At 42.5% G+C, this 13,624-nt stretch overlaps 1 protein-coding gene across 4 annotated transcripts in view; it reads right to left on the reverse strand.

Annotated features, from left to right (window-relative positions):
* DSCAM (DS cell adhesion molecule) overlaps positions 1–13,624 on the reverse strand; it is a 471,885-nt gene that overhangs the window by 186,738 nt on the left and 271,523 nt on the right. For all 4 annotated transcript variants that reach the window (XM_077170965.1, XM_077170975.1, XM_077170984.1 and 1 more), the window contains exons 5-6: positions 10,890–11,168; positions 3,005–3,280 (exon numbers count right to left, since the gene is read on the reverse strand). In XM_077170965.1, coding sequence (XP_077027080.1) covers positions 3,005–3,280; positions 10,890–11,168 — 555 coding nt within the window. The remainder of the gene's footprint in view (positions 1–3,004; positions 3,281–10,889; positions 11,169–13,624) is intronic.

Below are 13,624 nucleotides of genomic sequence, written 5' to 3' on the forward strand. Positions count from 1 at the left end.
ACTAAAACAAGGCTTACAATATAGAAAATGCAAAAAAACATGCAAAGAATTGTTTATTGTTTCAAGTCCAAACAGCTGAGTTTCAGGACAAGGAAATCAGATAATTATTGTTTTCATTTTTCTCCAAGGCTTCTCATCTTTCCAGGAGAAAATCTTGGGCAAAGGGATTTTTCCAGAAAATATGATGGTGACACTGGAGTGTATCTCATGAACCAAGATCTTTTTTAGAAGCAACACAAGCAATGGTTTCCAGTATGTAACAGTAATTATTGAGAGACGGAAATAAATTCTACCAGTAGAGGACTTAAATGACCCTTTGCTTATGGCAAGTTTCTTTTACATCTTCTGAGAAACCTGGTAGTGGCTCTGCTGTAGGAAAAACACTTGAATAGGATCAGGCATTTCTATGAACTGCTGTGTTCCTGCTGAAAACTTTTAAAACCATATGGAGTTCATTATAAAAGACATACAGCAAAACCTCAACACATTTGGAGAGTCTCTTCTCCTGGTAGATTTTAGCTCCTTGGGAAGATAAGGATGAATCCTGTTGCCAAGAGCCAGGCACAACTGGCATAGGTTGGTTTCACACAGCAATTTAGTCCTGACATGCAATGCCTGATTTGGGAAAGTGTTAAATTAAGCTTTTCTGAATACAGATTGCCAGTAACAGCAGTGATGCCAATTTCTTTCAGTGGTCATTTTGTGCTGCAGATAAATATTTCTCTGAATGAGAGCATTCAGTTACTTTGTCTTGTGAACTGTCTCCCAAAATACTCAGCCTGTACCAGGGAAATGAATAAAGAAAATGGGTGGGCACAGAAACTTTGTAAGCAGGGAGCAGGATTAAATACCCACCACTCCAAAGAGTTGAGTGGGGTAACATTTAGGAGTGCTGCCACCCTGGTATGTAGTTAGGAAGTCCTTTCTGTGGTCATGCAGTGTGTGTTTGTTTTCCTTTGAAAATGTTACTTTAAAAACAGGGCTGCAAAATTCCCTTGCTTGCCACATGGTAAAAAGATAAGCACTGGCATTCTCAGAATGTTGAAAGGCCTCAGCATCTCTGGAAGAGCATTTGATTTTATCTGATTTCATTTTATTTTCCTCTGCCCCCTCTCTCTTTCATTTCTGTCCCATTGGTTATGTGACAGGGTTTCTAATTTATTTATTTATTTTCATTCCTGACTCTCTCCCTTTCCTTTGTAGTGTACTGGATACTGTCACCCCTCAGAAAACCGAACAGCAGCAACACAAAATAAAAAAAAAATTAAAAAAAAAAGCAAAAAAAAAAAAAAAAAAAAAAAGCTTTTTATCCTGAAAGGGAGCTGACATAGGACCAATAAATCTGTGAGCATGCACACCATGTACCTCTGCCACCCCGCCTCCTCTTTTTTCCCCCCTTTTTTTAATTCAAGTGACAGGCTTTTTTTTGAGATGAAAGCAGACATTATTTTCCCAGTGAGACCTGAGTGTCTTTGAAATCTTCCCTGCTGCTGCTCTCTGATAACCTGCACTCTCCAGACACCATGATAGATTATCAATATGCTCTTTAGGCTTTCCTAGTCACGGGAGATGGTTGCCGAGGTAACTCGGTCCAGGCAGGTAATCTCTTCTTCTTCTACAGAGACTCTAAAAATAGTGTCCATGCCATGCCTGCACCACAGCCTCATTAGAGAGATGCCTCTGTGTAAATTGATGGCTTTCCTCACTTCATTATCATGTAGAACATGGTATCAGTTATTTAAGATGATCTCCAAGCCGTCAGCCAATAAACCCAACCAGAAAAGCAATGTTTGGATTTTTAACAGAGACCTGCTTGGGAAGGATTTTCTTTTTTTTCAAATTGATTTTTCCATTCTCTTACGAGTAGGGCACAATAAACCCCATGGACATTTCATAACTGCCTTCTTTTTTTTAAACTCCACTGGTGCCAAAATGATTTTTGCTTTTATATATTCTTCATATATATTCATAACTCTGTAGACCATTATTGTATGGTCACACAGTTCCTAGCTAACTCCAGTACTTTTCTTACCCTGACAGACAGAAAGAAAAAACTCATTCCCAAAGGCCCCAATCCCCAATCCATCTTGCTTTTTCCTGGGAGCCAAGGATGAGCTACCCTCCCAAGACACTTCCTCATAAACAAAGTACAGCTAGTAGCTGAAGAAAAAGGACCTCCAGAAGAGGTGGAACCAGGGGGGAGAATTACCTTATTACTTGAGGTTCTAATTGGGGATTCCTGTCAAAGATGCTGATTTGCTAAACTTATAAAACTGTGTTCACCCTATGAGGGCTGGGTATTTCTCTGCTCCTGCAGGCCTCCAATTAAAGACCAGGTCCTGTTACCTTCCCATTTTTATTATAGATTAACTCCTACACCAATACTGTGTCCAGTTCTGGGCCCCTCAGTTTGGGAAGGACGTTGAGATGCTTGAACATGTCCAGAGGGGCCAAGGAGGCTGGAGAGGGGCTGGGAACACAAACCCTGTGAGGAAGCCCTGAGGGAGCTGGGGGTGCTCAGCCTGGAGCAAAGGAGACTCAGGGCTGCCCTCCTCACTCTGCACAGCTCCTGAAAGGGGCCTGTGCTCAGCTGGCCCTGGGCTCTTTCTCCAGCAGCACTGACACAACCAGAGCACACAGCCTCGAGCTGCACCAAGGGAAATACAGGCTGGAGAGCAGGGAAAAGGTTTTTCCAGCAAGGGTGAGAAAGTTCTGGAATGGCTGCCCGGGGAGGTGGTGGAGTCCCCATGCCTGGGTGTGTTTAACAAAGCCTGGATGTGGCCCTGGGTGCCAGGGTTCAGTTGAGCTGTTTGGGCTGGGCTGGACTCGATGATTTTTAAGGTCTGTTCCAACCCAGGGATTCTGGGAATTCTGCGAATATTTTCTCAAAAGCGCGTTGCTTCATTTCTAGATCCTTAAGGCTTCACCACTCTAAAACGACAGCACCAAACCCAACCTGTTTGTTATTTTGAAAACCAGACCTGCCAGGCAGGTGGGGACTGACCTTCCAGCACCACCTGGACATAGTCTTGGGCTGACATCTTGTCCTTGCGCACGAAGCACTGGTAGGCGCCGCCGTCGCTCTTGGCCATGCCGTCCATGATCAGGTTCTCGCGGTTGACCCCGGTGATGCGCACGTTGCTGCCAGGGTTGATGATTTCCCCGTTGCGGTACCAGGACAGCTCCTGGTCCTCGGTCCCTGTCACGCTGCAGGACAAGGACACTTGGCTGCCGACGCTGCTTTTGACCTTGCGCGGGCTGATGGTGGCTTTTAGCGGTTCTGGAGGTTTGGGTTGAAATAAGGGAGAGAGAAAGGGAAATAGAGATTATTCAGTGTAAATGTGCATTTGTGTGCAAGTAACAAATCAACTCTCACAATAAAAATCACAGCCATACCCTTCTTAAAAGAAAACACCAAATAAATAAATAACAATAAATAACAGATGACTGTATTGTTCTAAAAAAACAATTTTTTCCACCAACATCCATGACAAAAAAATAGATCTACAGGGATAACCTATTCAACACATAATCCCATGCCCAGGTGAACAATAGGATCAGACCTACAAGTAACACCACTAGAACTGAGGGATTTAACGTGGCACTGCACAGTTTTTGGGAGGGCAGGAGGTTATTTCACATTAGTAAAGTGCAGACCTGTGAATCTTGTGCATTAAGTGCATTCCTGAAACACATTTTCTGGTTTAATTGTGGGCATAAGAAGCCAAATTTACCCTTTCCCAAACTACTCTCTGATGTGAACAACTGTAATAAATGCCAATTACAAGATTAGTTTTTTAGAGTAGATGTTAGTGCAGGTACATCCATGGATATCCATCTGATATGTCCACATGGAAGTTTTTTAGTGTGTGGGCTCACCAGATTTTCTGCTTTGATGTGGGAGGATTACAATATTTTCAAGTCAGCCTAAAGAAACAGTGGGACAGGAGAATGCAAGTTTTACATGGCAAAAAAAGAGGATAAACATTGCTGAAGAAAAGTTATAAATGTAAATGCAAGGAAAACAATCTTTACCCTGCCACCTAGGATTTATCAGCACTGCAGAACACAGATTTTATCCCATGCCTTGTATAAATTGGTTTGACTTCCTTATAAAGATAAGGGATTGCTATCACCACTAATGCTATCCCTGACATGAAGTACAGACCATCCCATTTTTTTCTTTTAGCTGCTTGCATACACACACATGTGCACAAACACACTTAGAAAAGTAACTTGTTCACTTTATTAAATATTTTATATCATCAAAGTTGGCATAAATCCATAGGGGTTAATCAGGAACAGAGGCCTGGAAAAAAACACACAGTGGCCTCAGACATTCTGGATTACAGACAAAGGTCCAAAGCATTAATTGATCTGTGCTCAGATGCATGTTAAAAGTCACTGAATATCTCTGTTTCCTATAAAAACACTACAAAAGCTAAAAACTGGCAACAATCCATTAAACAAAATAGTTACACTCAAGTGCATCACTACTATCCCAGAGCCATGATGATGCAAGCAAATCACATCGTCCATTGCAGAGGAGGGTAAAACATTGCAGAGCAGGGTAAAATTTCTTTGCCCAGATTTTATTCCCGCCAGCCCGATCCAGAGAATTTCCACTGGAGTGCAGAGAGCAGAGTCATTAGGAAAAACACATCACCAGGCACTGGGGATGCTTTGAGTATCATCAGCAGTACAATTACATCATGTCTCTGCAGGTTTTGACTTTGTGTCGTACAAGATGGATGGAATTCAACTCTTTTTTATGAACATTTTGATGAATACATTTAGAACCAAAACTCCTCAGTTATAATTCGAGAATGGCAGATTTTTCCACCTCAGTTTTATTTTGCCCAAAAACATTATGTGCAATTATTTGTGAGGATATTTTTATGACTTGAACTGTTCACAAACTTCTCCCTTTTCAGTTTGCTAGTCATGCTGTCTAGGTGGAAATGTTAGTTCACAGAGCATTATGTCTATTCCAGGAAACAATTCTGTGGGTTTTTTCAACAGTAGTAGCATAACACTTTTCCAGTGTGGTGCTCCTGAAGTAATAATTATCTTTGTAGAATTTGTGAAACATTCAGAATATTCACACATGAATACTCGACTGAGGGGAAGTATGAGTATTCAATATTACTGAGCACCATGAGTCATGGCAATGAGAGTTTGGCAGCTTTATTTATGAGAACATTTGCAATTTCTTTTCCAGCACCCAATTCATGCTTCTAAATTACATATCCTCCATGTGATAAATTATAGAGCTACACTGGAAATTGCATCCATTTGCACTTCTGATCGCTCAATTGGCCAACTAACTCATCTCCACAGAGCCTGCTTTGTGTCGTTCCACAACTTTGAGGACTTTAATCATTGCTAGGATAAATTAAGGAAACAGAAAGTACAGCAAGGTAAGGTAACAACTTGATACTGATGCCTAAACAGTTTTGCTTTTATGAATTTTTCATATATTTGTAGCCCTGATGAATATTATCATGGAGTTATGTAGCTCCTAGTAATTTTCCCACCTTTTTGCTCAAATTTTAGAACAATAGCCTAACATTCTAACACGTTCCTGAAATACTGTTTAGTTCTATTTTTAAGTAGAGGATCTACAAGAGGAACATTTTGTTTCACAACCAGAATTTGAGAAGAAATAACAAGAAGTGAGGCAAAGAAACCCTGGGCCTACTCCAAAAATTGTCTAACCAAGTGCTCTTTAATTGGACAGTATTTGTTAAGACTACTAATTTATTTAACTTATAAAATTGTAGAGATTCAGTACTGGGTGTGCCCATGACCATTGGGACACCTGGAAGTTTCCAATCAAGGTCTGCTTTTTATTTTACTATTTCAGCACTGTTGCAAGGGTTTTTCTCTTTCAATATCAGGCAACAACACCAAAATCAACTGTGACAGGACCTGGCACAGCAAAAGACTTATCTACTTCCCCAAATCTAAACTAGGCCTGAATGGTTTGTCTTGTGATGAATTACCTCAGCTGAGAACACCATCAGGCAGCAATAAACATCCTGCTTTGAATGCATGGGAAAGGATAGGCAGAAATAAGTGACCAACAAACAACTACTTTTGCCATTCTGAAAGACCACTACAATTTTCATAAAATCAGAAATCTCTTTCTGGGTGTGCGGAGAGTTCTCCTCGATGCTGAGATGTTGGAATTGAGATACTTGCCTGGGATTGAGAGAAATTATGAGACTTCTGCACATCACTATCATTCACTGGAAACTGACACTGGCTCCTAATCTAAACTATTTCTTTATAGTTTAGATAACTGAACTAGCTATATCTAATTTATCTATAGCCAACTGTAAAACAGCTACCTTTATTATAGTACACTGTGTTTTTATCTACTAGTAGTTCTTTTTGTGTTATCCTGTGTGGTAAGTAAATCTGTTTAAAGTCTTGTGTCTGTTTTCCTTGTGTCTATTCTAAATAATTCATGTTGTAGTAGACCTAAGTGGTCCTTATGAAGCACTTGTGAGTGAGAGTGGGTTTTGGGGTGCTGGCTGTGGCTGGACATGTCCTCCCCCTCTCTACCACAAATGGTTGGTGCAGAAATGAAGAGATAACCCAGGCAGGTGAAAGGCCCAAAGGGGTCACCTCTGGCACCAAAAGGGCTCAGGCCCCAGCTAGGAATCAACATCTTAGTCTGGAGAGAAGATGTGGGAAGAGACAAAAGAAAAATGTTCTTGAGTGAGAGACGCTATTTTACAAAGACTAGAAAAGACACATGAATTATCATGGAGCAGATGATACACACACACCCTGATAAACATATGGGACTTCTCCCTGGAGTTTGAATACAGATTCCATGGTTATTGTCCTAGGAATTGAGGGAAAGGATTTTGATGTGTGCTCCATCATAAATTGGTTGGTAAGGAACATTGCTTTCTAAGTTAAATAATTTCTTTGCTAGCTGTAAAATTAATGGTACCTTTACTCTCATGCTGTATTTATTTACTGGTAGTCTCTTTTCTCCTTATTCCTGTGGAGTATATAATCTGTTTTAAATCTTATGTCTGTTAGTTTTATGTCTATTAAATGGATAATTTATTCTATATTAGATCAAATTAGCCATTATTAAAGAACTTGCAAATGAGAGTGGGTTTTGTGGTGCTGGCCACCTCAGTAAAGCTCCTGCCTGCTGCCAGAGGCCTGGGCAAAAGGCAGGGACTTATCTAAACCCCCATATTTACTCATAACACTGGCCACCTCAATAGAAGATGCTATTTGTGGGTTTTTTGTATTTATTTTCTACCGCTGTTGAGGTTGGGATTGAAGGCACTTGAGACAGTATTTCATGTTTGGATTCAGGTGTTTATTATTTCTTATCAGTGAAACAGCCTCACAACGATGAGTTTTTCTATATGAAATGCAGCCTTTCATTAGCAAGGCACAAAATGCCTAATTATCTCTTGTTACAAGGTCTTTTAAGGCTAAACTATGTCATTAAGAAATGACACTCAGATTATTTTCCCTTTTAACCCAATAACTGATCCTTCGAAACCCGCAATGCAGAATTTTCTGTCCAATTACAAAACACCACCCAAGCCCATGAAGAAGAAGGAAGTGAAGAAGGAGGAAGAAGAAGGTAAAGAAGAACAACCTGCCTCCACCCTAAAACCTCTATCTTGCTTCATATTTATTCTTATATTCTAAAACCTCAAACTCTAAGTTTTCTACCCTGTGACATTACACACTTCTAACTAACTGCACACTCATAATCCCAGTGCTATCAATCAATTTGGGAAGTCTTCTCTACAGAGTCAAATGTAGTGCCCTGTTGCGAGTCTGTGCCTTTCAGCACACAAAGTTTAAAATTCTCAGCATCTAGCCCAGCATTCCAACAGCTGCCCGCTGCCAGAAACCTGTCCCAGGCAGGGACTGGCCCTTGCTCTCCCTGTAAGTCTCTGTCTGAAGTTTCTCTCATCTGCCTCATGATCATCATGAAAAGGACAGAAATTGGGACCACCAAAAAAGGACTCTCTTTGAAATCCTGGTTTTGCTGGAGATGATTGCTTGCCAAGATCCTGAGGCCTGAACAGAGCTTCTGGCTTGCTAAGTTATTGTTTGCAGGTGTGTTTGCTGTATGCAACACTGAACCCAGTGAAAGGAGAAAGGGGGCACTTTGCCCTTTCTTCGCCTGCACCCGCTCTTCTAAAAATACCAGGAGCTACATAACTCCGTGAAAATATTCTTCAGAGCTGCAAATATATGAAAAATTCATAAAAGCAAAACTGTTTAGGCATCAGTATCAAGTTGTTACCTTACCTTGCTGTACTTTCTGTTTCCTTAATTTATCCTAGCAATGATTAAAGTCCTCAAAGTTGTGGAACGACACAAAGCAGGCTCTGTGGAGACGAGTTAGTTGGCCAATTGAGTGATCAGAAGTGCAAATGGATGCAATTTCCAGCGTAGCTCTATAATTTATCACATGGAGGATATGTAACAATAGCCAACAATAGGAATTTCCCCAGGATTGGCCTGGACTTTTCCCCAGGGTTGGCTGGGCTTTTTCTGACGTAGCTTCTGGTGGTCCCCACGGAAGACCCCTCATCTGTTTTACAACCACCGTGACTGATGGACTGAGATGGGAGAAGCCTCTCCCTCAAGGAGAGAGACATGAATCCCCTATGTGGAAACCTCCCCCTCCTCCCAAGGACTGAGACTGAAACCCCTAACCCGGGGCAGGTGCGTGGGGAAGGCGAGCTGACCAAAGCGAGATTTTGCCAAGCACTACCTGATGGGTGGACCAAGAAGACAATGACTCTCTCTTACTGCTGAGAACATGGGCTACCTGTTACATCTATTCTTTATTGGGACCAAGATGATGATGGCTCTCACTTACTGCTGAGAACATGGGCTACCTGTTACATCTATTCTTTACTGCTTCTGTTTCCCCCCCTTGCAATTTTCAATGGAGTTATCATAATTAAAACCTCTCAGTTAGCTAGAAATTTCAAGATCTCACCAACGTAACAGGCGTATCCTTGGCTGGACTAGATCAAAGGACATCATCTCTACTTTTGGTAGCTATATCCCCCTCTCTCTCTCCTCTCTCTCTTTCTCTAGCTTTTTCTCTCCCTTAATCCCTCTTGTTGTAGTGTATTGTTATACTTTGCAAGATTTTGTAATAGTTTTGTTTTTGTATCCCCATATTTTTCCCAAATGGTTTCTCCCAGATTGTACCCCACTCCTTTTATCTGTGTAATCCCTTTTCTTTGCTGAGATCATCCCCAAATCCCCACCCTGGCTCTCTGTCAATCACTCAGCATCCCATCCCCTCCATCTAGAAGCTTCAGTCCAGGATGTTGAGTGATTAGCCAGAGGCCAGGGGTCAGCCCCCCAAGTGTTACTCCATATGCTGTCCTAAATGTCTATCCCCCAGTACCCATCCCTTAGGGTCACTTACTGGCTAGTAAAATATTATCTACTTTCAGTTTCCATCTCCCTTTAAATGTTGTAGGGCGATAGAACATAAATAAATAAAGCTAGTATAGAATGTAATCTTACCCCCTAAAGAGGTGCAGCTGAGTCAATTATTAAGGATTAGGAGCAGGCCTGATTTTAAAAGGCCACAGCTGTAGCCAATAAGAAGAGTGTTATAAAAGAGTGGGTTGGTTTATTGTGGGAGAACTGGAGTCAGTCAGCTACTGTGAGGACAAGGAAGAGCCAATGCCTAGAGGAGATGCCTCTGAGAAACATCAAGGAGGTACAAAACTCTGGCAATATGGAACCTTTGCAATGTAATGACAATAGAACTCTTGTAATATAGTGACAACAAAATGCAACCTTGGCATATCTCCTGGGGGCTCTCAGCAGGAGGCCCCCTGAGGTGTAGGGGCTCTTTTGGGACTCCTAAAATAAAACCTTGGATTAACCCCTGCTAAGAGTCAGCCCTTTATCTTCTACCAATGTCTCTGGTGTCTCTTCTGCTGCAAAGGCGACCAGCCCAGGTACCCTCAGGGCACAAGAGAGTGTACCCCCACTGTTGACCGACTCAGGGCTGGCCAGGGTTCCTGAGAGGCTCCCAGAGAGACAGAGACACGTCTATCACATTTTGCTGTGGTCGCTGTCCTGGGTTGTCTATATGATACTTTTATCCCCAATTTTCTTGTTCTGTTTATGCTGAATAATAAGTTTTGCACCTTTAAGCCTTGTTCCAGAGAGTGAAGGGGGGAGAGAAGAAGCTGCAGTTTGTTTTCAGACATTGCACTCACTCCTCCACATTCCTGCTCCTGGCCTGTGCTCTCTGCGGATGGACAGACAGCAGGACAGAGCTCTCCTTTGCTTTTAGTTAGTTTAGCTAGCTGAGGCAAAGAAGTTCCCTGGACTGTGGTTTTTTCCCTTTTCTTTGGAGCTGTTTAAACCTGCTCTGGCCTGAACACCCAGGGGAGCACCGGCAGCTCCACCTGTGGCCACCGGGCCGGGCCTGGCCTGCGACATTTCCAGCACCGGAGGGACTGAGCAGAGACTGAGTGAGCTCAGCTGCAGCCCGGGGAGGGGTTTTCTCAGTTTGTCATCTCTTTTGGAGCAGCAAGGGGTTTTATTGTTTAATATTGTTTAGGTTTTATTGTTTAATAAACAGTTTTTTTCCCACTTTTCTCTAAGGAGGTATTTTCTCCCACACCAGATGGGGGGAGGGGCGGATTGAATCGGCTTTCCTAGAGGAGCCCCTTTGGGGATTCTCTCCCAAATTTGCTCTGAACCAGGACAGTCGCTCAATAAAGGTGCATTTGTTTATGATTATCATTTTTCTCGCACTCTGGGATCAATTCACGAACTGTCGCAAAACCCGTTTATAAGGATGCGTGGCGACACTCCCCTCTCCCTGGTGGCACCAGGCCAGGACCTACGTGTGACGTGCAGGCGGCCGATGACCTCGGCGGTGCCGTAGTTGTTCCACACCTCGCAGACGTAGCTGCCCGAGTCTGAGGGCCGCGTGTTCTCGATGAGCAGCCCCGTCACCGTCTGCCGGAAGCGGCTGTCGGGCTCCCAGGGCACGTTGTCCTTCAGCCAGCGGTACTTTGGTGCCGGGTGCCCTGATGCTTTGCAAGGCAGCTCCACTCGCTGTCCTGCCATGGCTTTGCGGTGCTCAAACCCATCTAGGATAGATGGAGCTGAATTTGCTGGGTCTGAAGCAGGAAACACAGAGAAACTCTCTTCAGACAGAAACTTAAAATTAACTCGCTAAGCAACATGTTGATACTTTTTCTCCTGTGTCACGGACATATTTTATGAAAATTCTTTGCTAGGATTTTTCTCCTGAGAAGCTGAGAGGTCTCAGAAAGGAAATGTAAACCATGACTATCTGATGGCTGTGGAATGTGGTCTGGAGATGGTTTACCAACAAGTGCATCTTTGATTGGTCTCATGTGAATTGTTTCTACTTGATGACCAGTCATGGTCCAGCTGTGTCAAGGCTCTGGTCTGTCATGAGATTTTATCATTCATTCTTTTCTAGCCTTCTGATGCCTCCTTTCTCTTTCTTTATTATAGTTTTATTATATAATTTTCTTTTAATCTATTATGTATAGTAAAATAATGAATCAGCCTTCTGAAACATGGAGTCAAGATTCTCATCTCTTCCCTCAAACACCACCACACTCCTGCATTTTCTGACTCTCCTGCCCAGTGTTTTGGACACTACAGTTTGCTTCTCTGACCCAGCCAACCAGTTTGAGTCGTGGTGGCTGGGATCCAGCAGCACATGCTGCTGAAGCAACTCATCACCACTTGGAAATCCTCTCACTGGATTTTTTCCAGGTGGCAAACGTTTTGCTGGTCATCCTTCATGTTCCCTGTGAGAGGCACAGAGAGCCAGAAATGTGTTGCCTTAGCAATTATTGCCACTTCTCGACTAGATTGGAGCCAACACATTGTCCCTTCTCTCGGTGGTCTGAAGGCTTTGAATTAAAGGAGCAATTTATTCCCTTGTCAGGAGACAAATGGGCAAAGGCACAGGGATTTCTATCTGCAGTCAAAATGACAGACAAGCCTTTTCTTCTTCTGTGGGAAAAGAACTTAACGTGACAAGACCAACTTACAGCTTAATAGTGCATCTTTCTGTGCTCAATTTGCTGACAACTGCAGCCCTCACTTGTGCAGCACCTGGCACAGATTTATGTGTCTCACAGATGTCTGGCAGGACTGCCTTCACCAGAGGTGCATGTACCCATCAGAAATAGTGCTTGGTTTGTAATTTCAGATTTGAAAATTTTTGAGACAGAGGTTGACACTATTTAATTTTTTTTTGCAGCCCATCCTGGAGCTATTGCAACAAAAATACTGAGAAAATATTTATCAAAGTATTTTCTCATCACACGCACACACTTTGCTAAGATTTCCGTCTCACAAAGAAACTCCACGTGCTGACCAGCTCCTACTGACACACTGACCTCTTTTTGGGTATATCTAATCACAGCTGATTGGATGTAGGTGTGATTGCCACAATTCTGGCATTTTCAAGAGTAATTTTAACTTAGCAAACTCAGGTGCTGCTCACAGGGCAGCTGCAGCAGGTTCCTGTATGGAGCTGGAGAGATTAAAGGAGAATTTCATGCTGAATTCAAGCTATTCCAAAAGTAATCAATACCTGAGCTGCCTTGTTTGAAACAAGCTTAAATATTTCTTTATAACTGCAGCCACAACTGGGAGGGCACCGAGGAGAGCAAACATCTTAAGGCTATTCAAGTTAAACTATCAATCCAGAAACCAAAACCATGATTTTAAAAAAACGGACGAAATACCTTTGGGTTTTTTTTGTGTGACTATATCTCAATAAAACCCCCAAAATGCCAAGTCCAGTGAAAGGTGAGAGAAAAGGTTTTTCTGCTTTCTAGGTGCCAGGAAAACCCTGAGCCACTGAGGGCAAAGGCACATTCAGCTCTCTGAGTGTCTCATTAGGAAGGCGTCGGCCATGGTTCAATGAGTGTTTTTGGATGAATCAGTGGCCTCAAGGTCCACATTTGGCACCAAGATGGGATGAATTTTTGAGCTTGCCATGCTGTTTCTGTCTGGCTCAGTGAAAGCACAATCTGCCAGGATGCTGTTGGGAAGGCCAATGTCAATTTGACTAATTGATCAGCCAGCTCCTCTCTCGCCCTTTGGGTCACCAGGCATCCCTGTTACCAGGCACAGATTCTTTTGTGGGGAATTAACTAAGAGTAAAACCACAAGCAGGCAAGAAATTACAGCTTCTGGCTCTTAGGAAGGTTACATCTACAGGAAATCAATTTCTTCAGTTGGAAGTAATAATTAAATATTTAAATAATAAAAAATCATAACTGTTTTTTAGAGGTATTGTCTGTGCATGCCTACTCAAGCAGCAGAGCAGATCCTGAATTCTCTATCCCAGGGTCATTTCCCTTTTCCCTTTGTTCCTTCTCAACTTGAGCCTTGTCAGCAGCAGCACAGCCTGGAGTCCCAGCTGCAGGACAGCTAAACTGAGATTTGCCTGCATAATGGAGAAATTTTCACCCTGCTGTTATAGAGAAGGTTTTACAAATATATTCAGGGGTACACAAGATAAAATTCCAGGGACCTGTTTTCTTCCACTCTGTGGAAGAAAATATATTTATATTATATATAT

This window comes from Agelaius phoeniceus, chromosome 2 (genome assembly GCF_051311805.1).
Source record: "Agelaius phoeniceus isolate bAgePho1 chromosome 2, bAgePho1.hap1, whole genome shotgun sequence".
Lineage (NCBI taxonomy): Eukaryota > Metazoa > Chordata > Aves > Passeriformes > Icteridae > Agelaius > Agelaius phoeniceus.